This window comes from Piliocolobus tephrosceles, chromosome 15 (genome assembly GCF_002776525.5).
Source record: "Piliocolobus tephrosceles isolate RC106 chromosome 15, ASM277652v3, whole genome shotgun sequence".
Lineage (NCBI taxonomy): Eukaryota > Metazoa > Chordata > Mammalia > Primates > Cercopithecidae > Piliocolobus > Piliocolobus tephrosceles.
The window spans coordinates 101863799-101891290 of record NC_045448.1 but is presented as its reverse complement, the minus strand read 5'-3'; the positions used below and the strand labels follow the sequence as shown (position 1 = coordinate 101891290).

Below are 27492 nucleotides of genomic sequence, written 5' to 3'. Positions count from 1 at the left end.
AATTCCCTTACCATCTGTAGAGTCCTTTTCTCAGCTTGGGGAGACACACGTTTCACCCCAGATAGAATACATGCTGAAATACTTTGAAAACTGGCCAGTGTCATCGTTATTATTTCCTTGGGCAGAGTTGCAGCGCCAGCACAACTGAGCCAGTGATCATTTCCGAGCTGTCCAGTGGGTGTGGTGTGGGTTGAAGAAAGAATATAATGCAGGCAGTGAGGTGGCTAGGGCATGAGTTAAATCCTGTGCCCAACCCGGCTCGGGTATCAGAGTAAGGTTCAGCTGCCTCCAGTGAAGAAGAGACTCCCAGGGTGGCAGAGCCACCTTCCTGCAGAAGTGAACTTCACCCACTCTATGTGTTGTCCTGGACCCACCAGAGATCTTACCCCACTGATAAAAACCAACTGCAGTGCCCCAGCTGGGATAGGGAGGCACCCCGGCCCCTGAGGAGATGGTCCCTCATTCATCTGCTTAAAGGATGGGAAACATGTTACTTAATTCCTGGAATCTCTGCCTAAGTTGTGTTGTCATTGCTGTAGTTGAGACTAGAAGGAAGGAGTCTAAAAAGACAGACATGTAGCTGTCAGTGTGGGCCTTTCTTGGTGCCTCTTCATGCCCTGAGAGATGGGGGCGGCGGTTATGGGGAGCAAGTTGGACAGCCAGGTCTTGCCCTGCCCAAACTCCAGCTGATGGCCACTTTGCAGAAATTGGCATGAGTGACAAAAAGCCCCGTTTTGCTGATTTTCCAAGATAACTAGGACAGAAGAATTTACATGTGGATCCTCTCAGTTTCTCAATATGAGCTCAATCTTTGAACCCACTAGATAGGCCAAACAAAACAGGTGTGCAGTCCTTGGTGGCTTATGGCCTGCAAGCTTGCAAACTCTGCTTCAGACTTTTTCATGTTGCATAAAATTTTGCTTCTTGTATTTCTACCTGGGTATATTTAAAAGGGCTGAGCTGATTATGTGGGACACTTAGGCACTCAGGATCAGTTGGAATATGTTTTATAGTCAAGTTAACACTGATCAAAATGAGTATTATTCTCAGAAAGTGATCATGTTACAAAAAGACAAATACAAATGGCTGACATACTCTGACCATTGACAAATGTGGGAAGGGCGCTATGGAATATCTAAGGAAAAAGGGTTCATGTTTCCCACCTTGAATAGGAAGCACAAGCCAAAGGGAAGCCAAGTTGGGACTGTACTCAGGAGGCACTGTGTTAAGACACACAATGAGTTCATCGTCTGTGAAAGGTAAACTCTATGGGTACATCAGTTGTGGTCCTGGCAATTACTGATCTCTTGAATGAAAGTGTTCCTTATGCTCACTAAAGAGAGGCACTTTCCACTGCTTCTCAGCCTTTTGATCAAGTGTGGAGAGGCACTTTCTTTAAAAATGTGTCTGTGAGTCTAGACGCAGTGGCTTCTGCCTGTAATCCCAACACTTTGGGAGGCCAAGGCAGGAGAATTGCTTGAGGCCAGGAGTTTGAGAAAACGTATCTGTGAGTAAAATCAATGAATTTAATAGTCTTAAAGGAAAATAAAAACTTTTAAAACTATTCTGTGCTCTTTTTTCACTGAACGTTATTTCAAATAAATCCAGGAGTGATGGCTTATGCCCACAATCCCAACATGTTGGGAGGCTGAAGTGGGAGGATCCCTTGAGAGCAGGAGTTTGAGACCAGCATGGTCAACATAGCGAGACCTTGTCTATAAAATAATTAAAAAATCAGCCAGGTGTTCTGGTGTGCACCTGTAGTCCTAGATACTCAGGAGGCTGAGGTGAGAGGATTTCTTGAGCCTAGGAGCTCGAGGCTTCGGTGAGTTATGATTGCACGACTGCACTCCAGCCTGGGTGACAGAATGAAACCCTGTCTAAAAAAATAGAAACCCAAAGAAAAACTGACATAATAAACATACATGCTGTGGTAGATTATTATATCATGTTAATAGGCTATCATTCACTCAACCATTTTCCTATTCTTTGACATTGTGCTATGAGTGTTTTTGTGAAAAATTACCTGTTTTACCTTTTGAGCTGCCAAAAAATTCTGTTGTTTTGTTTCTTGTTTTTGAACAGCCCATGCTTTGTACATTTTATATCAACATTTGTAGAGCTGCCTTTTGAAGGTTTAGTTCAGACTGTGTATCAGGGGATCAATCAGAATTTCAGAACACTGCATGGTGACCGTGCCTACCAGCAGAGGTCCATTTAGCAGCATTATCTTTTCTCGCAGTTGGTTTAGCAGTGCTTATACAGTCACACAATATTTGTAAGTGTACAATTCAGTGGCATTGAGTACATTCTCAGTGTTTTGCAGCCATTACCTCCATCCATCTTCACGACATTTTCATCTTCACAAACTGAAAATTTGTGCCCGTTAAACACTTACTCCCCATCACCTTCTCCCTTGAGCCCCTGGTAAACTCTATTCTGCTTTCTGTCTCTGTGAATTGGTACATTCTAGGTACCTCATGTAAGTGGAATCATAACAGTATTTGTTCTTCTATGTCTGGCAAAAGTGAACATTTTGAGGAGGAACAATATAGCTCTTACAACTTTAATGAAATTGAGACAAACGTAGAAATGACCGGTAGTAATAAAAGCATAAACCTGCAGTGCAATCAGATATAGACCAGTGGGCTGTTCATTTTCTTGGGAAATAAAATAACAAAATTAAAGATCAGAGAAAACAGAAAGGTTGGAACGAGGATTGTGAGGCGTGTGAGACAAAAAGTAAGATACAAACTCTGTAACTTTCTGGCATTGGAGTCTACAGTTACAACATGCACATTTTCACTGCATCTGAGGCTTGGCATATAATCGCTAAGGAAACTAGCCAGCTCAGAGGACAGGTTAAGAGCCTTTTTCTTTGGTACCATACTAGGAAAAAACTTGTGTTTCTCTGCTCTCTCTCTGCACTTCTCACACCAAATGTGTAGGTTTTTCCTTGACACCAACAACCAATTCTCCTACTCTTCAGACAGCTGCCTGGTATCCTAAAATTCAATTCTATTCTGACCCTAACTACCTGGAGTCGGGACAGAATCCATAGTTAAGGACCTTGTCCCACAAAACTGCCCATGATTCAGATGACTATCTAAAGTCCTGGGCCTCCCCCTACTTTTGACCAGCTGGCTATAAACTGGGGAGTCCCATGACCTGCTCAGATTCGATCATTTGCTATAATAACTCACAGAACTCAGGGCAACACTGGTTTACTGGTTGTTATAAAGGATACAGATGAGCATCTAGGTGAAGAGGTGCACAGGGCAGGCATGGGGAGGGTGCCGAGCTTCTATTTCCTCTCAGCATGCAGCACCCTCCCAGCTCCACCACGTGCCCACCAACAAAGAAGCTCCCAACCTCATCACTCAGGGTCTTCATGGAGGGTCCATTAGATAGGTGATGGAACTCAACCTTCTGCCCTTCTCCACTCCCCAGAATTTGGATGGTGGAGTTGGAAGTCCCAAGCCTCTAATCCTGCCTTGGTCTTTCTGGCAACCAGCCGCCATCTTGAAGCTATCTAGGGGACCCCAGCCACCAGTCATCTCATCAGCATATAAAAGACACTTATCACTCCAAGGATTCTGAAAGTCTTGGAAGCTCTTATGTCTCTAGAATCAGACACTAAGACTGAATATTATAACAGATGCTCCTATTGCCCTTATTGCTCAGGAGATTACAAGGGTTTAGGAGCTCTGTGCCAGGAACTGGGAGCAGAGACCAAACATATACTTCTGGCTGACACAACTTACCACATACTGTATGAGACAATAGGAGTGCCAAAGTGAATAAAACTTGCGCCAGCCCTGTGACCGTGTGCTCCAGTGGGTGCGACAGACTCTCAAATGGATTTGTGAACTCAGGGTGGTGGGCACTTTGTCAGGGGTGTCAGAAGGGTCATGAAGGAGAGAGAGCCACACAGAGCTCATGCACAGTCCTGCCCAAACGCTCTGTAAACGTCTCAGATGAAAAGCATAGCTCTTTCCTCACCTCCTTTCCATATTGGGTGTTACTTCCCATGGCCTTTATGGTCAATCCAAACTGGATGACAGGTCCCAGAACACCTCACCCTTTCCCTCTTTTTGGATTGCATGCAGTGTCTCTTGTGGGCCACCTCTGTCTCCACTCTAGTGAGTTTTGCGTGTGCTGTTCTGCTTGAGAAGACCCTCAGACCCTTCTTGGTTTTGAGAATTCCAAATCCTGTTCACTTCTCAGGTGAAAAATGATTTCCTTAAAAAGCCCCTCCCCCACAGGGAAGACAAGAGCTGAGACCCTGCCATGTAATTGTGTTGAAACTTACACTTCTTGCTCCATAACAAGCATGCTGTGTGTGATCACCTGCTCAACATCCTTCTTCCCTGCAAACTCTAAACTCCATGAGGACAGAAGTCGTGTCTGTCTAGGATATTGCTGTGTCCTTAGTGCCTGACACATTTCATGATGGTGAGTGCTTGGAAATACTTGTGAGTTAGGACAGAAAACCAAACACAGCATATTCTCACTCATAGGTGGGAATCGAACAATGAGAATACTTGAACACAGGGTGGGGAACATCACACACCGGGCCTGTTGGGGCTGGGGGGCTGGGGGAGGGATAGCATTCGGAGAAATACCTAACGTAAATGGTGAGTTGGTAGGTGCAGCAAACCAACATGGCACATGTATACCTATGTAAGAAACCTGCACGTTGTTTATACCCTAGAACTTATAGTGTATGAATATTTATTATATAACTTAAAGTATATTAATAATTATTAAAGTATAATAATAATAAAGAAATACTTGTAGCTAATGAATGAAAAGAAAAGTAATCACGTAAGTTATTTATCAATTTCTAGGAAGGAAGAATCCTTGTAGTGATTTTCCCATAATGTACATAGTCCAGTGATTTACAGGCTGTGCAATCATTTCTTTAACGTGCTGTCTCCAGCACCTCCTTGGACTTTTAAAGATGAGCTGGCTTCCTTTCTGTGTAGTTAAAATTTGGCATTTAGAACCAATCAGGCTTTTTGAAGATGATCTTTGACAAGCTGAGGAAGTTCATTTCTATTCCTAATTTGCTGAGAATTTTAATCATGAATAGATGTTGAACTTTGTCACATACTTTTTCTGCACCAATTGATATAATCATGTGGTTTTTCTTCTTTAGCCTATTGATATGAAGGATTACACTGGTGAATTTTTGAATATTGAACCAGTCTTGCATCCCTGCAATAAACGTCACTTGGTCATAGTGCACAATTCTTTTTATGTATTGCTGAATTATATGCTGATATTTTTGCATCAGTACTCCTTGCTAAAGGATACTGGTCTGCTGTTTTCTTTTTGGTACTGCAGTTATCTGGTTTGGTATCTGTCAGGGCAATATTAGCTTCATAAAATGAATTGAGAAGTGTTCCTTCCTCTTCTATTTTTTTGGAAGAAGTTGTATAGAATTGCTTTTATTTTGTAGAATTCACTAGAGAAACTATATGGACCTGGAGATTTTTGGGGGGAAGAGTTTTAAAATTACACCTTCAAATTTTAATTGTTTTTGCCAGTTGTAGGGCTATTCAATTATTTTTTTCATATTGGTTGAGTTGTTGCCATTGGTGTTTTTTGAGGAATTGGTCCATTTCAGCTAAGATGTCATGTGTGTGTATGGTTGTTCAAATATTCCCTTATTATTATTATTTTTTTATTTCTACAGGGTCTGTAGTGATACCTTTGTTTCATTCTCAAACTGATAATCTGTGGTTTCTGTCTTTTTGTCAGTAAGGGGTCAAAAGTGGGTTGCTTTGTGGCTGGACGATGGTGACGTCCATGTTCTCTGCGTTCTTTACGTCGTCTTTGCTGGCTCCATAGGGAGGGGAGTGCTCATTACCACCCAGTAGAGAAGAAAGACCCTCTTCTGCCCTTTTCCTTCTCTGACACCACCCAAATAGGGAAGCCAGGGTGTTCCTTACACTCTGATGAGGATGGAATCTAAATCGCCCACTCAGATGTTGCTGCCGTTGGGACCACAGTTTCTTCTGTGGTGTTTGGCTGGAGAGGAGCAGTTATTGTCTAAAACTTCTGTGCCTTGCGAGGTTGACTCTTCCCTATTCTCTTGTCTAGATAAAGCAGGCTATTGTTGGTTTTTTGTTGCCTGTGTCCATTGGCATTTCTGGGTTGCTGGCTTCTTCAGCTCCAAGTCTGAGATATGAGAGACAGAAAGAAGACCCAGAGAACTGAATGCCATGGTCTAGGGGTCTCTGGCCAGCATTTCTTCTGCTCTCTTTCAGAGTTATATTTGCTTTACGTATAATATCTAGGCTCTTTAGGTGTATAGAGTGGAATAGAGAACAATGTATCTACTCCATCTTCCCAGAAACAGCAATCTGTTCTTTTTTATTCTTACTATTTTTCATTCTTCACTTTTATTTTTGTTAAAGAGATGGGGGTCTTACTATGTTTCCCAGGCTGGAGTACGGTGACTATTCACAGGCGTGATCCCACTAATGATCAGCATGCGAGTTTGACCTGTTGTATCTTTTTAAATTTTCATTTTCTTACTATTTTTTTTTGCACAACCATTTAAAAAGATGAATTCAGGTATACCTGTCTCCTAACTTAATGGCCATTACTTTTGTCACTGATTATATCACTTCTAACTTAGTAAGAGACATGATTACAACAAATAATTACTTTCTGTTGAAGATGGCTGAATAGGAATAGCTCCCAGCAAGACCAATGCAGAAGGTGGGTGATATCTGCATTTCCAACTGAGGTACCCAGGTCATCCCATTGGGACTGGTTAGACAGTGGGTGCGGTCCACGGAAGGCAAGCAGAAGCAGGATGGGGCATCACCTCACCCGGGAAGCAGGGAAGCATAAGGGGTCAGGGAACTCCCTCCCCTACCCAAGGGACACCATGAGGGGCTGTGCCATGAGGAACAGTGCATTCTGGCCCAGATACTACACTTTTCCCTTGGTTTTTGCAACCCACAGAGCAGGAGATTCCCTTGGGTGCCTACACCACCAGGGCACTGGGTTTCAAGCACAAAACTGGGTGGCTGTTTGGGCAGACACTGCGCTAGCTGCAGGAGGAGGTTTTTTTTTTTTTTTTTTTTTTTTTTTACCCCAGTGGCACCTGGAATGTCAGCAAGACAGAACTGGTCACTCTCCTGGAAAGAGGGCTGAAGCTAGGAAGCCAAGTGGTCTAGCTCAGCGGATCCCACTCCTACAGAGACCAGCAGGCTAAGATCCACTGGCTTGAAATTCTTGCTGCCAGCACAGGAGTCTGAAGTTGACCTGGGATACTTGAGCTTGGTGCAGGGAGGGGTGTCTGCCATTACTGAGGGTTGAGTAGGTGGTTTTCCCCTTACAGTGCTAACTCTGACTGTGCAGAACTCATGGCAGTGTGGCAAAGTGCCTGAGGCCAGACTGCCTCTCTAGATTCCTCCTCACTGGGCAGGGCATCTCTGAAAGAAAAGGGGCAGCCCCTGTCAGGGGCTTATAGATAAAACTTCCAACTCCCTGGGACAGAGCACCTGGGGGAAGGGGCAGCTGTGGGCACAGCTTCAGCAGACTTAAACCTTTCTGCCTGCCAGCACTGAAGAGAGCAGCAGATCTCCCAGCACAGTGCTCAAGCTCTGTGAAGGGACAGACTGCCTTCTCAAGTGAGTCCCTGACCCCCATGGCTCCTGACGGGGAGACACCTCCCAGCAGGGGTTGACAGACACCTCAGGAGAGCAGCAGATCTCCCAGCACAGTGCTAAAACTCTGCAAAGGGACAGACTGCCTCCTCAAGTGAGTCCCTGACCCCCATGGCTCCTGACTGGGAGACACCTCCCAGCAGGAGTTGACAGACACAGGGAAGCTCTGGCTGATGTCGGGTGGGTGCCTCTCTGGGACAAAGCTTCCAGAGGAAGGAGCAGGCACCAATCTTTGCTGTTCTGCAGCCTCCGCTGGTAATACCCGGGCAAACAGGGTCTGGAGTGAACCTCCAGCAAACTCCAGCAGACCTGCAGCAGAGGGACCTGACTGTTAGAAGGAAAACTAACTAACAGAAAACAATAAAGTCAACATCAACAAAAAGGATGCCCACAGAAAAACTCCATCCAAAGGCCATCAGCATCAAAAATCAAAGGTAGATAAATCCATGAAAGTGAGGAAAAACCAGTACAAAAGTGCTGAAAATTCCAAAAACCAGAATGCCTCTTCTCCTCCAAATGATAACAACTCCTCTCCAGCAAGGGCACAAAACTGGATGGAGGATGAGTTTGACAAATTGGCAGAAGTAGGCTTCAGAAGGTGGGTAATAACAAACTCCTCTGAGCTAAAGGAGCATGTTCTAACCCAATGCAAGGAAGCTAAGAACGTTGATAAAAGGTTACAGCAACTGCTAACTAGAATAACCAGTTTAGAGAAGAACATAAATGACCTGATGGAGCTGAAAATCACAGCATGAGAACTTCATGAAGCATACACAAATATCAATAGCCGAATCGATCAAGCAGAAGAAAGGATATCAGAGATTGAAGATCAACTTAATGAAATAAAGCCTGAAGACAAGATTAGAGAAAAAAGAATGAAAAAGAGCAAACAAAGCCTCCAAGAAATATGGTACTATGTGAAATGACCAAACCTATGATTCATTCGTGTACCTGAAAGTGACAGGGAGAATGGAACCAAGTTGGAAAACACCCTTCAGGATATTATTCAGGAGAACTTCCCCAACCTAGCGAGACAGGCCAGCATTGAAATTCAGGAAATAGAGAGAACACCACTAAGATACACCTCAAGAAGAGCAACCACAAGACACACAATCATCAGATTCACCCAGGTTGAAATGAAAGAAAAAATGTTAAGGGCATCCAGAGAGAAAGGTCAGGTTACCTACAAAGGGAAGCCCATCAGACTAACAGCAGATCTCCCTGCAAAAACTCTACAAGCCAGAAGAGAATGGGGATCGATATTTAACACTCTTAAAGAAAATAATTTTCCAGTGCAGAATTTCATATCCAGCCAAACTAAGCTTCATAAGCAAAGGAGAAATAAAATCCTTTATAGACAAGCAAATACTATGAGATTTTGTCATCACCAGGCCTGCCTTACAAGAGCTCCTGAAGGAAGCACTAAATATGGAAAGGAAAAACTAGTACCAGCCACCGCAAAAACATACCAAAATAAAAAGACCAATGATACTGTAAAGAAACTGCATCAACTAATGTGCAAAATAAACAACTAGCATCATGACGACAGGATCAAATTCACACATAACAACATTAAACTTAAATGTAAATGGGCTAAATGCCCCAATTAAAAGACATAGACTGGAAAACTGGATAAAGAGCCCAGACCCATCAGTGTGCTGTATTCAGGAGACCCATCTCATGTGCAAAGACACACATAGGCTCAAAATAAAGGGATGGAGGAATATTTACCAAGCAAATGGAAAGAAAGAAAAAAAAAGCAGAGGTTGCAATCCTAGTCTCTGATAAAACAGACTTTAAACCCACAAAGATCAAAAAAGACAAAGAAGGGCATTACATAATGGTAAGGGATCAATGCAACAAGAAGAGCTAACTATCCTAAATATATATATATACATCCAATACAGGAGCACCCGGATTCATAAAGCAAGTTCTTAGAGACCTACACAGAGACTCAGACTCCCATAAAATAATAGTAGGAGACTTTAATACCCTACTGTCAATATTAGACAGATCAGCAAGACAGAAAGTTAACAAGGATAGTTAGGACTTGAACTCAGCTCTGGACCAAGCAGACCTAATAGATATTTATAGAACTCTCCACCCCAGATCAATAGAATGTACATTCTTCTCAGCACCACATAGCATTTATTCTAAAATTGACCACATAATTGGAAGCAAAACACTCCTCAGCAAATGCAAAAGAATGGAAATCATAACAAACCGTCTCTCAGACCACACTGCAATCAAATTATAACTCAGGATTAAGAAACTTACTCAAAACCATAGAACTACATGGAAACTGAACAACTTGCTCCCGAATGACTACTGGGTAAATAAATTAAGGCAGAAATAAATAAGTTCTTTGAAACCAATGAGAATAAAGACACAAGGTACCAGAATCTCTGGGACACAGTTAAAGCAATGTTAAGAGGGAAATTTATAGCACTAAATGCCCACATTAGAAAGTTAGAAATATCTAAAATTGGCACCCTAACACCACAATTAAAAGAACTAGAGAAGCAAGAGCAAACAAATTCAAAAGCTAGCAGAAGACAAGAAATAACTAACATCAGAGCAGAACTGAAGGAGATAGAGACACCAAAAACCCTTAAAAAAAAAAAATCAGTGAGTCCAGGAACTGGTTTTTTGAAAAGATTAACAAAATAGCCTCTAGCCAGACTAATAAAGAAGAAAAGAGAGAATAATCAAATAGACACAATAAAAAATGATAAAGAGAATATCACCACTGATGCCACAGAAATACAAAATAGCATCAGAGAATACTATAAACACCTCTATGCAAATAAACTAGAAAATCTAGAAGAAATGGATAAATTCCTGTTCACACACACCCTCCCAAGACTAAATCAGGAAGAAGTCGAACCCCTCAGCAGACAAAAAACAAGTTCTGAAATTGAGGCAGTAATTAATAGCCTACCAACAAAAAACGCCCAGGACCAGTTGGATTCACAGCTGAACTCTATCAGAGGTATAAAAAGGAGCTGGTACCATTCCTTCTGAAACTATTCCAAACAATAGAAAAAGAGGGACTCCTCCGTAACTCATTTTATGAGGCCAGCATCACTCTGATACCAAAACCTGGCAGAGACACAACAAAAAAAGAAAATTTCAGGTCAATATCCCTGATGAACATTGATGCAAAAATCCTCAATAAACTACTTGTAATCCGAATCCAGCAGCACATTGAAAAGCTTATCCACCACAATCATTGGCTTCATCCCTGCGATGCAAGGTTGGTTCAACATATGCAAATCAATAAACATAATCCATCACATAAACAGAACCAGTGACAAAAAACACATGATTATCTAAATAGATGCAGAAAAGGCCTTCAATAAAATTCAACACCCCTTCATGCTAAAAACACTCAATAAAGTAGGTATTGATGGAACATATTTCAAAATAATAAGAGCTATTTATGACAAACCCATAGCCAATATCATACTGAATGATCAAAAGCTAGAAGCATTCCCTTTGAAAACTGGCACAGGACAAGGATGCCCTCTCTCACCACTCCCATGCAACATAGAATTGGAAGTTCTGGCCAGGGAAATCAGGCAAGAGAAATAAATAAAGGGTATTCAAATAGGAAAAGAGGAACTGAAATTGTCTCTGTTTGCAGATATCATGATTGTATATTTCAAAAACCCCATCATCTCGTCCAAAAACTCCTAATAAGCAACTTCAGCAAAGTCTCAAGATACAAAATCAGTGTCCAAAAATCACAAGCATTCCTATACACCAATAATAGATATAGAGTCAAATCATGAGTGAACTCCCATTCACAACTGCTACAAAGAAAATAAAATACCTAGGAATACAACTTACAAGGGACATGAAGGACCTCTTCAAGAGAACTACAAACCACTGCTCAAGGAAATAAGAGAGGACATAAATAAATGGAAAAAGATTCCATGCTCATGGATAGGAAGCATCAATATCATGAAAATGTCTATACTGCCCAAAGTAATTTATAGATTCAATGCTATCCGCATCAAGCTACCACTGACTTTCTTCAGAGAACTGGAAAAAACTACTTTCAATTTCATATGAAAACAAGAAAGAGCCTGTATAGCCAAGACAATCCTAAGCAAAAAAAACAAAGCTGGAGGCATTACGCTACCTGACTTCAAACTATACTACAAGGCTACAGTAACCCAAACAGCATGGTACTGGTACCAAAACAGATATATAAACCAATGGAACAGAACAGAGGCCTCAGAAATAACACCACACATCTACAACCATCTGATCTTCTACAACCCTGACAAAAACAAGTAATGGGGAAAGGATTCCCTACTTAATAAATGATGCTGGGAAAACTGGCTAGCCATATGCAGAAAACTGAAACTGGACCCTTTTCTCACACCTTATACAAAAATTAACTCAAGATGGATTAAAGGCTTAAGTGTAAAACCTAAAACCATAAAAACTCTAGAAGAAAACCTAGGCAATACCATTCAGGCATGGGCAAAGACTTCATAACTAAAACACCAAAAGCAATTGCAACAAAAGCCAAAATTGACAAATGGAATCTAATTAAATTAAAGGACTTCTGCACAGCAAAAATTATCATCAGTGTGAACAGGCAACCTACAGAATAGGAGAAAATTTTTGCAATCTTTCCATCTGACAAAGGTCTATTATCCAAAATCTATAAGGAACTTAAACGAATTTACAAGAAAAAAACAACCCCATCAAAAAGTGGGCAAAGGATATGAATAAGTGCTTCTCAAAAGAAGACATTTATGCAGCCAACAAACATGAAAAAAAGCTCATCACCATTGGTCATTAGAGAAATGCAAATCAAAACCATGAGATACCATCTCACACCAGTTAGAATGGTGATCATTAAAAAGTCAGGAAACAACAGATGCTGGAGAGGATGTGGAGAAATAGGAAAGCTTTTACACTGTCAGTGGGAGTGTAAATTAGTTCAACCATTGTGGAAGACAATGTAGTGATTCCTCAAGGATCTAGAACCAGAAATACCATTTGACCCAGCAATCCCATTACTGGGTATATACCCAAAGGATTATAAATCATTGTACTATAAAGACACATGCACAGGTGTGTTTCTTGCAGTGCTATTCACAATAGCAAAGACTTCTAACCAACCCATGTGCCCATCAATGACAGACTGGATAAAGAAAATGTAGCACATACACACCATGGAATACCATGCAGCCATAAAAAAGAATGAGTTCATGTCCTTTGCAGGGACATGGATGAAGCTGGAAACCATCATTCTCAGCAAAGTAACACAGGAACAGAAAACCAAACACTGCATGTTTTTGTTCATAAGTGGGAGTTGAACAATGAGAACACATGGACATAGGGAGGGAACATTACACACTAGGGCCTGTCTGGGGGATGGGGGGCAGAAGGAAGGAGAGCATTAAGACAAATACCTAAGTAGAGCTTAAAACCTAGATGATGGGTTGATGGGTACAGCAAACCACCATGACACATGCATACCTATGTAACAAACCTGTACCTTCTGCACATGTATCCCGGAAATTAAAGTCAAATAAAACATAGTAAAAAAATAATTATTTTCTGTTTTTGTAGATTATTTTTGTTTAATGTTAAACTCTTTGACCTTCATGGAATTTTCCACAGTTGTGGAAGTTAAAAAGAAACCTGTAGGTATGTGTTTGCTATTTCTATCTGCCTGTTCCTATAACACTGGTTAAATTATGCTTTCTTTCCTTGTTGTTGTACAGCTTCTTACTTTGTAAGACATTCGTGTACCTCTGTACATCATTGTGTGGATTTACTATTTCATCCCCGACATCCATTATGGGGTTAATAAGAACATACGGTGATGTGTTTAGCAGTGGTGTGGGGGAGTGTGGCATCATACTCTGAGAACTGACGGCTCTTCTCTAGTGCTCCCTAGAAATTATCTGCCATTTCTTCTGGCTAAATCATGCTATCAATTTGTTAAGCTCCATGGTATTTTTAAAGGATTTCTGATTGGTGTTTACCAATTTGAGTTTCTCTCCTAAAATTATCTGCCTTCCTATTGCTTTCCATCTCAGTAAATAGTCCCATTCTACACATTTGTTTGAACCCCAAACTATGGATTCATCCTTGATCATCTGTCTCACATCCTTCATCCAGGCCAGCAGCACACTCTGTTGGAGCACCTGTTACAATACACCCCCATCCCCCTCCTGTCATACTCACCCCTACTTTAATGGTTGGAAGTCACTCTCAGCCCTCTCCTGGTTTGCTGAAAAGGAGTCCTCACTGGCCTGCCTGCTTCTGTTTTCAACAGTGGGGACCTGGTCATGACATTCCTCTGCTCAAAAGCCTCTCAGGAAATATCCAGCGTCTGTCCCAGGGCCACAGGCTATGCAGGCTCCAGCATTTTTCTGTCCCCCTGTCCTCATTTCTTACCTTGTTCTCCTTCATTCTTCAAGCTCCAGCCAGAGTAGCCTCTTTGCTCAAGGTGCTCCCAACTCAGGGCTTGTCCCCTTGTTCTTTTCTTCCCTGCTCTAGAAAGTTCTTCCACTATATTTCACACCTTCACTTCATTCAGGGCTTCCTTCAGGTGTCACTCACCAATGAGGCTTCCCTTGGCACACTGATACAAAATATCCATCAAGAGGATTCTCTCATCAATCAAAAGGATTCACTCACTGCTCTCTGCTTTTGTCTGCAGTGCTCATCACTGCCTGCTACTGTGTCTTCATTGGCTGACTGACTTATTTTCTGTTTCCCACACTAGCCTGCAGCTCTCCAGTGCAGAGGTTTTGTTTAACACATTGCTACATCCCAGCACCTTGATGATTCCAAGAAAGCAAATTTTCTCTATTCAAGTTCATTTCTTCTTCAAGAAATACTTGGGGGAGGAAAAGCCATAAATGCATGCACATTTGTAATTTTTGATTTATTCCGTGAACAATGAAATCTAAGAAGCCTTCTTTTGTTTGTTGTCACTAATTACTTAGCTGATGAGTTTTTACTTTGGTAGTTCATAAAAGCACAGACACGTGCAGCCCAAGCACCTCCTGAGGTCAGTGGGCTTGCCAGAGGTCACAGGTAAAGATCAGCTGCACCCATTGAATACATTTAGTCCCCACAAATTATTGTGGGTATAATAATTATTATTGTTTCTGTAGTATAAATATTAAAATAAAGCTAGATTTGAATGCTCAGCATACAGACAGCATGTTACACAACACAGTTTCTCTGCTTATGTTCACCAAAAAGCACTGAACTACGATCTTGTGTGACCGCCCTTCATTTAATCTCTTCTTGCCCATGAAACAATTTGGTAAACTCAGTAACTGCTGTCCTACTTTAAGAAGGGGTCATTCAGGTCAGTTCTGAATGACCCAAGTATTCATTAAAGGAGTGCAGATTTTAAAACATGAAACCGTCTGATTTTTTTCAACAAGTGTCCCTGGGTTTCTTGCTGTTCCTTTCTGATTTTGTTACTCCTGGATTTTCCTCTGCCTCGCTTCCTTCATGCCACCTTTGGCCGCTGTCTGGGTGGGTCTTCATTCTAACTGCATCCTGCATTTATTTTGCCGTGTTTTATTGGCTGCTTCTCGGTTGTTTCTGCCTGCCCGAGTTTCTGGTCAGGATCAGTCTCATTGCCTGAGCATGGCAGGCGTGTTGGCCTCTGTGTTGCATTTCAGCAGTGCCTGTTCCTTCCTCTGTTCCCTGGCTTTCCATTCTCCAACCTTAGGAATGAGAATATCCTTTTGATACAGCAAGAAGAGCAGCACCCCCTGTGAAAGCATGGGTCTCTGAGGCTGTTGGGTTAGTGAAAGGAAAGAAAAAGGTGAAAGAGGAAATGGGAGCCTCCAAAACCAGTCATCATCCATTTTCCTGTTGTTCTCCGTGGATCCTATGGCTTCTGTGCATTTCTTTAAAACTGTTTTCTCTTGCCTTCTTACATATAGGAGGGGAAGGCAACTAAAATTTGGAGGCATTTGTGATGTTAGAGGCACAGTGGTTAAATACTGTGCAGTTGACTGCCTGGTTATGGGTATGGTTCTTTACCCAGCAGGTGTATTTGTGTCTGTTTCACAGATGAGTAGGTGGGGCCTGCGCATGTTAGGAACCTTTCCACAATCACAGGCAGAGAGCGGCAGGGCTGGGTTTCAAGTCAGGGGGCAGTCCTCCGATGGCATGCTACAGGCCCATGGCAGAAACCTCCAGGTTGTACTGCATTAAGGAAAGGAGGTGATTTCATTTGGATATTAGGGGACTGGAGATGCTGCTGTTGGCTGACTCTTCTCACACAGTAGCAGGTGCACATAGAAGCAGGAATCAGCTTGGGGGAACAGAGGCATGGTTTTCAGGGAGCTTTTTTATTTCCTCATTTATCAGTGAGGTCAGTGAGCTTGCCAGAAGTTGTAGGTAAAGAGCAGCTGCACCCATTGAATACATTTAGTCCCCACAAATTACTGGAGCCTTCTGTGGTATAAATATTAACATAAAGCTAGATTTGAATGCTCAACTTACAGATGATCACTGTATTATTTCACAGTTCTTTAAACCTTTTCAAATGTTTACAGCTATACTGATTTGGCTCACAAAATGTTTAATGTTATAGTTTTAGTTCTGTTTCTAAGCTCTTAAGGATTTACTTACTAAAAGTTCTGTGATTGTAAGTACCTATGGACTTATTCTATCATTTTGATAGTCATTTATCACTTAACAAAGGGGATACGTTCTGCGAAACGCATCCTTAGGCGATTTTGTCACTGTTTGAGCATCATAGGGTGTGCTTACACAAACCTAGGTGGTACAGCTTACCACACACCTAGGCTACATGACGTCGTCTACCAGCCTATTGCTCCTCATCTACAAACCTGTGCAGCATGTTACTGTACTGAATACTGTAGGTATTTGTAACACAACAAGAAGTATTGATGTATTTAAACGTATCTAGACATAGAAAAGGCATTGTAAAAAAATGTAGTATAAAGGATAAAAAATGGTCCAACTGTATAAGGCACTTACTGTAAATGGAGTTTGCAGGACTAGAGGTTGCTCTGGGTGAGTCAGTGAGTGAGTGGTGAGTGAATGTGAAGGCCTAGGACATTACTGTATACTACTGTAGACTTCATAGACACTGTACATTAGTCTATGCTAAACTTATTTAAAAAATTTTTTGTAATAACTCTTAGCTTGAAACACACATTGTACAGTAGCACAAAAAGTGTTTTCTTTCATTATACCCTTCTTCTTTTTTTTTTTTTGAGTGCAACTTCCATCTCCTGAATTCAAGCAATTCTTCTGCCTCAGCCTCCCAAGTGGCTGGTATTACAGCCACCCGCCACCACACCTGGCTAATTTTTGTATTTTTACTAGAGACAAGGTTTCATCACGTTGGCCAAGCTGGTCTCGAACTCCTGACCTCAGATGATCCACCCACCTCGGCCTCCCAAAGTGCTAGGATTACAGGCGTAAGTCACCGCGCCTGGCCTATATCCTTATTCTATAAGCTTTGTACGTTAAAAAATAGTGTGTTGATATTTAAACTTTCTTGTTAAAAACAAGACATATACATACACATCAGCCTAAGTCTACACAGGGTCAGGATCATAAAGGTGTCACCAGGCAACAGGAATTTTTCAGCTCCATGATAATTTTATGGAACCACCATCCTATATGTGGTCCACTGTTCACTGAAACACTGAATGTGGTACATGGCTGTATTACCTTTCTATAATTCAGATAAATTTCTGCCCTACTCTATTCCTGTTGCTAGAAAACAGAAGACCACAGTTGGATAATTTATAAAGAACATTGATCTTTTCACAGTTCCAGAGGCTGGGCAGTCTAAGCTCAGGGCACTGGCATTTGGTGTCTGGTGAGTGCCTTCTTGTTTCAGCCTCACATGGCAGAAGGCAGAGGGCATGTGAGAGTGGAAGAGCAAGTTAACCAACCAGCAACACTGTGAGAAGCCTCTGTGTAAGGACCTTCATCCCACGGATGAGGAAGGAGCCCTCATGGCCTAATCACACCTTAAAGGCTCCACCTCTTAAGGCTATCATGTTGGCAACACCTGAGTTTTAGAGGGGGGAGCGCCAAAGCATAGCATTCTCATATTCTGCTATAGTTCTAAAATGTATTGAATGCCTGCAGGATGACTGCTATTGTCCTGCAAGTAAGTGCTCTCCAAACTTGAGCTCCGTCCAGTGACCCTCGTGTGTTAAGTCACTTTCCACGTGTTCTCCATGTGCTGGCCCAACCCACACCTCTCTCCTCTTTCCCTACAGGCCTCCTCCTAACATGTTCTCTGTTTTAAAGCCACAGTGGGCTCTACCACGAGTTAAGAGGTGGATATTTCCCACCATTTTTCCATGTACTAGAGAAGCCCCTTCATGGCTCTGTTTAATGCCTGTCTTTTAAGCCTTGCCCAGATATTGTCCTACTCTGGGTCTTCCTAAGCAGACTTCCTCTTCCCCTGTTCCCATAGCACTTGGCTGGGGCTTGACCGCACTTTGCCTTGTATTAGAGTAAGTCATAAATATATGTTGGGAGCTGTATTGGGAACTCTTTGAGATTAGAAATCATGGCACGTTTATATCCCTCATAGAGTAGTTACTTGAGGCATCCTGACAAATTGATTGGGTTGTCTCTGAAGGAGCAAACATCTCAAATATTAAACCTAGTCAGTGTTCCAAATGCAAGAATTAGACAATGAAAATAAATACATTGCCAATGTTTCTGAATGCTACAGATGAGAGTAGTTATCTAAAAATGGGCTGTGACCCGACTACCTTGGTAGTAAGACCCTGGATTTCTTTCAGCTTCAATTCCCACTTAAAGTTTTACAAAGCATGAAAATAACTGCATTGCCTACTCATTAGGGTTTATATGAGGATGAAATGAGATGTTACATCTGAAAATGTTTTAGAAATCACTGAATTTGCCGGGCGCAGTTACTCACGCCTGTAATCCCAGAACTTTGAGAGGCTGAGGCGGGCGGATCACCCGAGGTCAGGAGTTTGAGAGCAGCCTGGCCAACATGGCAAAACCCTGTCTCTACTAAAAATACAAAAATTAGCCAGGCATGCTGGTGCGTGCCTGTAATCCCAGCTACTCGGGAGGCTAAGACAGGGAGAACTGCTTGAACCTGGGAGGCAGAGGTTGCAGTGAGCCGAGATTGTGCCACTGCACTCCAGCCTGGGTGACAGAGGAAGACTCCATCTCAAAAAAATAAAAATAAAATAATAATAATAAAAATGTGTTATTCCATTTCCACAGTCACAATATTGAAGAAAAACTTAATAGGGGTTTAGAAAAATAAAAACTGTACAGTGTAGATAATGTGTATTTATAGCACTCCAATTTTAATGTAACATTTATTTTTTGTCTACATGTGCTTCATGAATAGTTTTAAGGGAAACCTTTGTTTTGCACTATAATCTGAGAAGCCAGTGTAAAGACCGTGATACTGACTTGGGAGATGGTGAAATAGGACCCACTGGTTCTATCAAAGGGAACCAATTTCCTATCTCCAAAATTCCTCCATAACCCAAGTTTTGTGTCTTTATGTTTTCCTTACCAGGCTTCCATCTGTATCACAAGTTGCCCACAATAGTGCCTGAGAGCTGCCTTCTTATAATGGTTGGACTTCTACTAGGCGGGATTATTTTTGGTGTTGATGAGAAGTCGCCCCCTGCAATGAAGACTGATGTGTTTTTCTTGTACCTCCTCCCACCCATCGTGCTGGATGCCGGCTATTTCATGCCCACTCGCCCATTCTTTGAGAACATTGGCACCATTTTCTTGTATGCTGTGGTAGGGACCCTTTGGAATTCCATTGGCATTGGTGTGTCTTTGTTTGGTATCTGCCAGATCGAAGCATTCGGCCTCAGCGACATCACTTTGCTCCAGAACCTGCTCTTTGGCAGCTTAATCTCAGCTGTGGATCCTGTGGCTGTGCTTGCTGTCTTTGAGAACATTCACGTCAATGAGCAACTCTACATTCTGGTCTTTGGAGAGTCCCTGCTGAATGATGCAGTAACAGTGGTGAGTCACATTCACACTGCATGACTCCAACAGGTGGGGGCTGCCCGGCCACCTGCAGTGGCTCTCTGCCCCTCAACTGGCAGGGGCCGGACCCTGCACACAGGGTGGTTTCATGAGCAGTTGCCCAGGGCCCTTCACTTGGTTTAATGCTCTGACGTCACTGTCTCATGCTTCTTAATACTTTTAAACTCATTATTTATAATTTATTTATTATCATAAAACTGTCTCCTCATTTTCATTTTGCACGGGGCCCTGCAAAATATGTAGCTGGTCTGTGCTGACAAGGCCCTGTTCATGCCAGAGGAACATACGATTTTGGCCTTTGCAACTCTGATGATTTATCAATTTGGCATTTTCAAAAATGATGGTCTTCGATCATAACTTAAAAGACTTCAGATCCCAGCGTTCTTGTGAGAAGTAATACTGTCAGTATCCAATGTACATAATGCAGGTGAAATGTTAATACCTACTAAGTGCCATTCTCCATCTGGGGATGCTTTAGTTATCATGTTCATGATTTTACGGAAAGTGTTTGTCACACGCTCACTGCTCACTTTCTGTTACTATTCAACCAGCACATTTCTGGCCTTCATCACCTTCTCATAAATGAGTATTTATTCAGAAGGCACAAATTATTTGTAATTCTGTCTTGGATTACATAGAATTAGAGTCGGGGCTGTTATGATCTTAAAGTTAGCAGAATTTACTTCTACCCTGCCTTTTGAACACAGGCAAGGGTTGAGAGAAGGGATGAGAAAGTCCCTCCTTTTACCCACAGACTTACAAAGAGCTCTGCGTCCACCAGTTAAAGACACTCAGGTGATGCTTGATTGATGAATCAGTTAGGGAGCACTGATGATGCTGTTTTCTGTTAGCCACAGCTCGGTAGTAGTAAAGGTGACAGTAATGATAGCCACTAACTCATGAATGCTCCCTTTGTGCTCAGGTCTGTATGACAAATTATGAAACACGCATTCCTCCCATTATTCAGATACGAAAATTGAGGCAGAAAAAGATTGTGTTTAAAGGACTTAATTTTTAATTCCCTCTCCATTTGCTCTTATCATTAAAATGTCATTCCTGACTTATTTAAAAGTCTACATAGTAGGCTGGGTGCAGAGGATCATGCCTATAATCCCAGCACTTTGGGAGGCCGAGGCAGGCGGACCACTTGAAAGTCAGGAGTTCGAGACAAGCCTGGCCAACATAGTGAAACCCTGTCTCTACTAAAAATACAAAAAAAAAAAAAAAAAAAAAATTAGCTGGGCGTGGTGGTGAGCTCCTCTTATCCCAGCTATTTGGGAGGCCGAAGTGAGAGGATCGCTTGGGCCAGGCAGGCAGAGGTTGCAGTGAGCCGAGATTATGCCACTACATTCCAGCCTGGGCAACAGAGTGAGACTTCATCTCAAAAATAATAATAATAATAATAATAATAAAAAATAAAAGTCTACATAGAAATCAATGTATTCTCTGTTAGCCTGTATTCTACCGCAAAAGGAAATCCTCAGAATGAATACAATATAATCTCTAAGGACATCCATTAACTTCATGTGAACATTATTATATAGAAGATAATTTATCGATCGCAATTTGTAGTATAGATATTTTAAGACTGCTAAGTTACCTCACTTAAGTAACAAAATCCACTTCATATATTCCATTATTCACTAACTGAGTAGTCATTAACTTACCAATATTAAATTTTAACTGGGAAACTGCCATAATAGTAGAGACATTTTATAACTCATTCTAATTTCCAGAGGCAGAAGGCATGAAGTTTTCCATCCTGACTTAGCTGGATATGTAAATTTTACCCTGTTGAGGGAGACTGCGGACATTTGAATGGGAATTCCTAGAGTGAGTCTATTTAGTGCAAAGGGAACTTTACAAAGAAATAAGAGTGCCTGTCGCAGTCCTTCTAGGGCAGCTCAGTAGAGTTAAATTAGTTTCAGAATGACACGCCAGGCCTCCACACTGCTTTCCCACCTCTATCAAAATTTTATTTAGACATCTCAGTGGTCCGTTCTTTGAGTTCGTCCCGAATCAGATCTCAGGATAGGGTCTGGCTAAGTCACTGTTTAGAGTATGCAAAGGTAGCAGGCCATCCAGACACACACCCTGTGCTTCCTCTCAGGAGGCACAGGGGCACAACGGTGGTTTTACGGAAAGAAAGGGAGGGCTGACCCAGGGAAGGCAGGTGGCCAAAGTGAGAGCTTGTCACTCCACTCAGAAGGAGGGCACAGACAGAGCAAGGCCCTGGCTGGTGCTTTGAGGTGGAAGCTCTTATCAAGAAATGGCCAGAGCCTTTCAATCAGAACCACTGTCGTGGTTTCATATTTAAGAGCCTCCTTTGGTAACTTACTTGCCCTGGCTGAGAGTTCATGCATCCTCAAAGTCAGACCCACAAGATATCAGGGCATGCCCACAGGTTTGCCAAATAATAAACTACTAGACGTTTCTCTCACTGAATTTGCTGAGTACTGAATTGAGCAAGTGTTAAGAATAATTAGAAAAATGGTGTCAAAAATTTTAATTTTATCTCCTAGTCAGGTACATTCAAAGAATAGAGGTGGAGATGTCTTCTGGAAGATTCTTTTTGATTCATTCATTCCGTCTTATCCCTAGGAGAGGTTTAAGGAACTCACAGACTTTGGAAAGTTATTAAAAATATGGACCATGATGCATACGGCAAAAACTATGAGTCACTAGGAGTTGCAGATAGAAGAACAGGGGTTAGTTTAAGGAACTCATGGACTTTGGAAAGGTATTAAAAATACGGACCATGATGCCTACAGCAAAAACGATGAGTCACTGGGAGTTGCAGATAGAAGAATCAGGGTTAATCAGAGAAAATTCACTGACACAGTATATAACCTCGAGGATGGGTAACATAGTAGGTTAGTGCCATTAACTCCTTTCCCAAATTATGATAAATTCAACATTGAGCTAGAAAAGCTGAAGCGAAGAAAACTTAGCATGAAAATGTCTCAAAGCAAGAGAAATGGATCGTATAAATTGCAGATCAAACCCTTCATGCTATTGTACAGGACTGTAGTAGATTAGAAGTAGTAGAACTAGAGACATGACGATTGAAAAAAATAAAGGTGTGATTTTTAAATAGGACTTTTCTGCTATCCCTTAGAATAAATGTTGCATGAAAACTTCCCAAGATTTCCCTTATTAGGCAAAGATTTTTCAGGTTATTTCTAGAACATGTTAATGCAGCCACTGAATATTCTAATAAATTTTGCAAGGAGACTTAAAGAGTTTCCTCCATCTGCTCATAACCAGGCTTGGTTAAGGAGAGCTGGTTCTGTAGAGAGAAGCCAGTAACGGGCCCCAGAGGCCCAGCCACTGTGTGCTGTGGAGTGGAAAGTAACTTTAGGAAGATGGAGGGTAAGCAGTGACCACTTGGATGTTAATTTTGATTTTGCAAACAGCATAATAGATATAAAATGTCGTATGCAAAATGATTATCCTGTATGTTTCATGCAGGAGAAATTACCTGAACATTCTTTTTTTCTGGAACACAGCCATTCTGATAGACAACTGTATTTGCATAATTTGCACCCTTGCTTTATGTGATTTCACAGAATTAGTATGCTTTTAAAATCAAAGTTCAAAGTTCATAACTCCTAATGTTAATATATATATGTTTGCAATTTAAAAAAATCATAAGCAGTATAGTTTCAAAGCTGTCAAATTAGCCCATGACAGAATTTAGTACATAGGTATCACTGACGTTTTAATCTAAGAATACAAGTGTCAAGGGGAGATCAACTTTGCGCTGACTCACTAGAGACATTTGCAGCCCACATGCATAATATATACACATAATACATATACCTATATAAATTAAAATTCTAAAACACTTTTCGATTCCCTTGTAATACAATTGAAGGATTTAACTGGAATGAACTAAGTATGTGGTTTCGGCCAGTTGTAACCAGAAGAATTTTATCTTGTGATGATCACTAACTAGGTATCAGGTTCAGTGTAAAACAGGTGGGAGGTTGTGGAAAGCTTTCTGGTTGTTAAGGTAACGCTTCTACCTGAGACATTAGCTCTGACACTGCAGTGGCATCTCAGGCAGGAGAAGGATCAAAAATGGAGCTTTGGCCCAATGTGCCGAGAGTACAGTGCCTGTGACCCATCTTAATTGTTTGCAGAGTCTAAGCGGGGATTTAAGACAGGCTGTACCTTTGATAGATTTGATGCATTAAGTTGCCAGCAAAATAGTTTTGTAAGGATTAGGAATGTGTGACCCAGTTGCAGATGCCCGTTAATCTGTGGAAGGAGTACCTGGACTTCCCTCAGAGAACTCTTCCGTGCACCGGATGGACTGGGGTGTAGAGATGAGAGGGAGGAAAAGGAGAAGACTCAGCTCTGTGCTAAAGGAATTTCTAGTTTTGTTGGGGACATGAGGCACTCACTCAAAACTCAGCACCGACAGTACAAGATGCTGAATGTTCTGGGAGATCATCTGTGGTGCAGGAGGTCAGAGGGCCGGGTATTTGCAAAGGCTGGAGGGGACCAGGAGGGCCCCTGGGGACAACAGTAGGTTCAGCTGTGCCTTGGAAGATAGGTAAAGGTTTAGGGGTGGGTTGCTGGCAAGAGAAAGGACAAAGAAAGAAAACCAGGAGCAGGAGTTAATAAATATGGTGTGTTTTATGGAACAGTGATGAAATCCTTTACAATCTGACGTGCATTAGAAAGCAGTTAAAAAAAAAAAAGTGTACCAGGTGTTTTGAGACTATGAGGCCTTCCTGATGTGAAAATGGAATGGCAGCCTTTGAAGGAAGTAGGTCTTGTAGTGGCTGCAGTGGGATTAGAGCAAAGAAGAGATGAGCCTCCCAGGTGCAGGCTGGAGGCTGGAGACAGAATGTGGTGCCCGAGTGGCCCTGGAGAGAGGCTGTCCATGCAGAAGCAGATGGCTGGGAAACCCGCCTCTCCTCTGGGACGCCGGTGATCGTCCCTTTTGCCTTTGGCTGTTTGGAGGCAAGGGGTATATATAGCACATCTGTGATCCTGTCTCAGGAAGTAACCGTGGCGTGTTGATGCTGATGAAAACCGATGCTGACAGCAGGTTCAAAGTGGAAGTGGGTGCTACGTGGAGTCATTTTCTTCTCTGTCTGACAGACAATGATGTCTTTGAAATATTTAAGTTTTCAGGAGAATGAGTCTCTTTTGTTCTTCTCTGAAGTCATTTCTTGGTGGGGAGGATAGCAGATGATCTTGAGTGTTACACCAACAATTAGGGAAAAGGAAAAGTTCACTGTTTCCTAAGGAATAATCCACTATTTTTCAAAGCCAACAGACATTTATTGTCATCTACCAGGCAACATGGAAGATGTAAATTGTAATAAGGTGTTGACTGATCACAAGGAGCTTATAATCAAGTAGAAAGGAGGAAAGAATAACATATTAAACCTATATTGTGGTAGGCTATGACCATAAAGTGAAGCAGAAAAAGTGAGATGGCATTGGCCAGGCCACACACTGCTTACCAGGCAGTATGACTTCATTCTCCCATGATTGAACCTTGAACCGCTGAATCAGGAGGTCAGGAGTCTTGGATGCTAATATTGCCTCTGACATTTTGTGTCATTTGACCTTGAACAAATGGGATCAGTTTTGAGTTTCTCAGACTCCAGATGAGGGTGTAGCATGGCCTTTCTCCCTAACGTCCTTATCAGTCGGTTTTCCTGGAGATTACAGGTGCTCCCAGAGTTGTAAATATCAAGTGAAAAAGAAGCAGGCCACCTGGTTGGCTGGTGTTTGACTCGCTTATTTTGTGAAAAGAAAGTGGTGGGTCTGCAGCCATGACTTTCCATTTCAGTTCGGTCAGTGGCCCCAGGCACAAGTTGAAAGCATATTGTCCAGCAGACATGAAGTGCCTGACATTTTTGAAGGCTTCACTAAACCAAGACTATGTAAAGAACGAAACAACAGGCTGAGCGTGGTGACTCACGCCTGTAATCCTAGCACTTTGGGAGGCCAAGGCAGGTGGATCTCTTGAGGTCAGGAGTTCGAGACCAGCCTGGCCAACATGGTGAGACACCCCCCCCCCATCTCTACTAAAATTATAAAAATTAGCCGGGGATGTTGGCGCCTGCCTGTAATCTCAGCTACTTTGGAGGCTGAGGCAGGAGAATGGCTTGAACCCGAGAGGCAGAGGTTGCAGTGAGATCAAGATCATGCCACTGCACTCCAGCCTGAGTGACAGAGACTCAAAAAAAAAAAAAAAAAAAAAAGAAAAAAAAGAAAAAAGAACAACAGAGCACTCTCATTATAGCATGAAGTTTTGCTGATGTGCATTTCCATTTCTTTGTAACAAAATGTAAGATAAATCTATTTTAAATTATTCTTAAGGAATAAGAAAACCTAGGCAGATGCACACACACACACACACACACACACACACACGAGTTTGCTGCCTCTTTGCTTGAAGAAAATTCCTTTTGGTGTGTCGGGTGTGTCTCAGTTACACCAGACATGTATGTGTGGGTGGGGGAGGAGGTGGAGTGTGGAGTGAGGAACTGGTGACCTGGGAGGATGACTGACTCATCCTGGGTACCTGTCCTGATGCGTGGGTCACTTCTGTCATGTGGTTCCACAATAGGACCTTATAAGGTAAATGTGTTCACAGCAGCACTGATAGGCTTTCTCGCTGTCATATTACTTACCAAGCAATGGTAACATGAGCTGGGTGTGCTGGATGGCAAACAAATATTTTAAAATAATCTTTCAGATGATATCTGGAAAAAATAATGTTTTTGGAATAAGCTATGCAATGACTTTGAAATTGCCTCTCCCTTACTTTTAGAAATAAATTCCCTGACAACTCACTTTTATTGAAAGGTTTTTTTGGTTAGTTTAAAGCTATGGTATTAAAATACGAGACAAACGAATACACAATGATTGTCACTTTCCTACTTGGGTACACAGAAGAAATGTCCTTATTAGAAGGCCAGGTAGATGTGTTTGTCCCAGAGTGATAATGGGGAAATTCGAAAGGGTCTTGACAAGGTGTTTTCTTTTTCCTGCAGGTCCTGTACAACTTGTTCAAGTCGTTTTGCCAGATGAAAACCATTGAGACCATTGATGTGTTTGCAGGAATCGCGAACTTCTTTGTTGTGGGAATCGGTGGGGTGCTGATTGGCATCTTCCTGGGCTTTATAGCGGCATTTACTACTCGATTCACCCATAATATCCGAGTGATCGAGCCACTCTTTGTTTTCCTGTACAGTTATTTGTCCTACATCACAGCCGAAATGTTTCACCTCTCGGGCATCATGGCGTAAGTAATTCTTTGTTAAAAGTGCTCGATGATGACATTTCACTGCACGCATTCTCAGCTAAGATACTAAAGTTGAATAAGTTATATGAAACACTAGGTTTTCTTATTCTTTTAAGAACAATTAAAAATATATTTTTCAGTCAGATGCGGTGGCTTACGCCTGTAATCCCAGCACTTTGGGATGCCGAGGCGGGTGGATCACAAGGTCAGGAGATCGAGACCATCTTGGCTAACACGGTGGAACCCCGTTTCTACTAAAAACACAAAAAGTTAGTCGGGCGTGGTCGTGGGCACCTGTAGTCCCAGCTACTCAGGAGGCTGAGGCAGGAGGTGGCGTGAACCCGGGAGGCGGAGCTTGCAGTGAGCCGAGATTGTGCCACCGCACTCCAGCCTGGATGATACAGCGAGACTCCGTCTCAAAAAAAAAAAAAAAAGATTTTCTTACATTTTGTTACAAAGAAATGGAAATATGTA

The 27492-nt window shown here is 42.0% G+C and overlaps 1 protein-coding gene across 1 annotated transcript in view; it reads left to right on the top strand.

Annotated features, from left to right (window-relative positions):
• Positions 1-27492, top strand: part of SLC9A2 (solute carrier family 9 member A2) — an 89234-nt gene that overhangs the window by 16382 nt on the left and 45360 nt on the right. Inside the window, exons 2-3 of the mRNA XM_023211324.1 lie at positions 19255-19718; positions 26768-27018. Coding sequence (XP_023067092.1) covers positions 19255-19718; positions 26768-27018 — 715 coding nt within the window. The remainder of the gene's footprint in view (positions 1-19254; positions 19719-26767; positions 27019-27492) is intronic.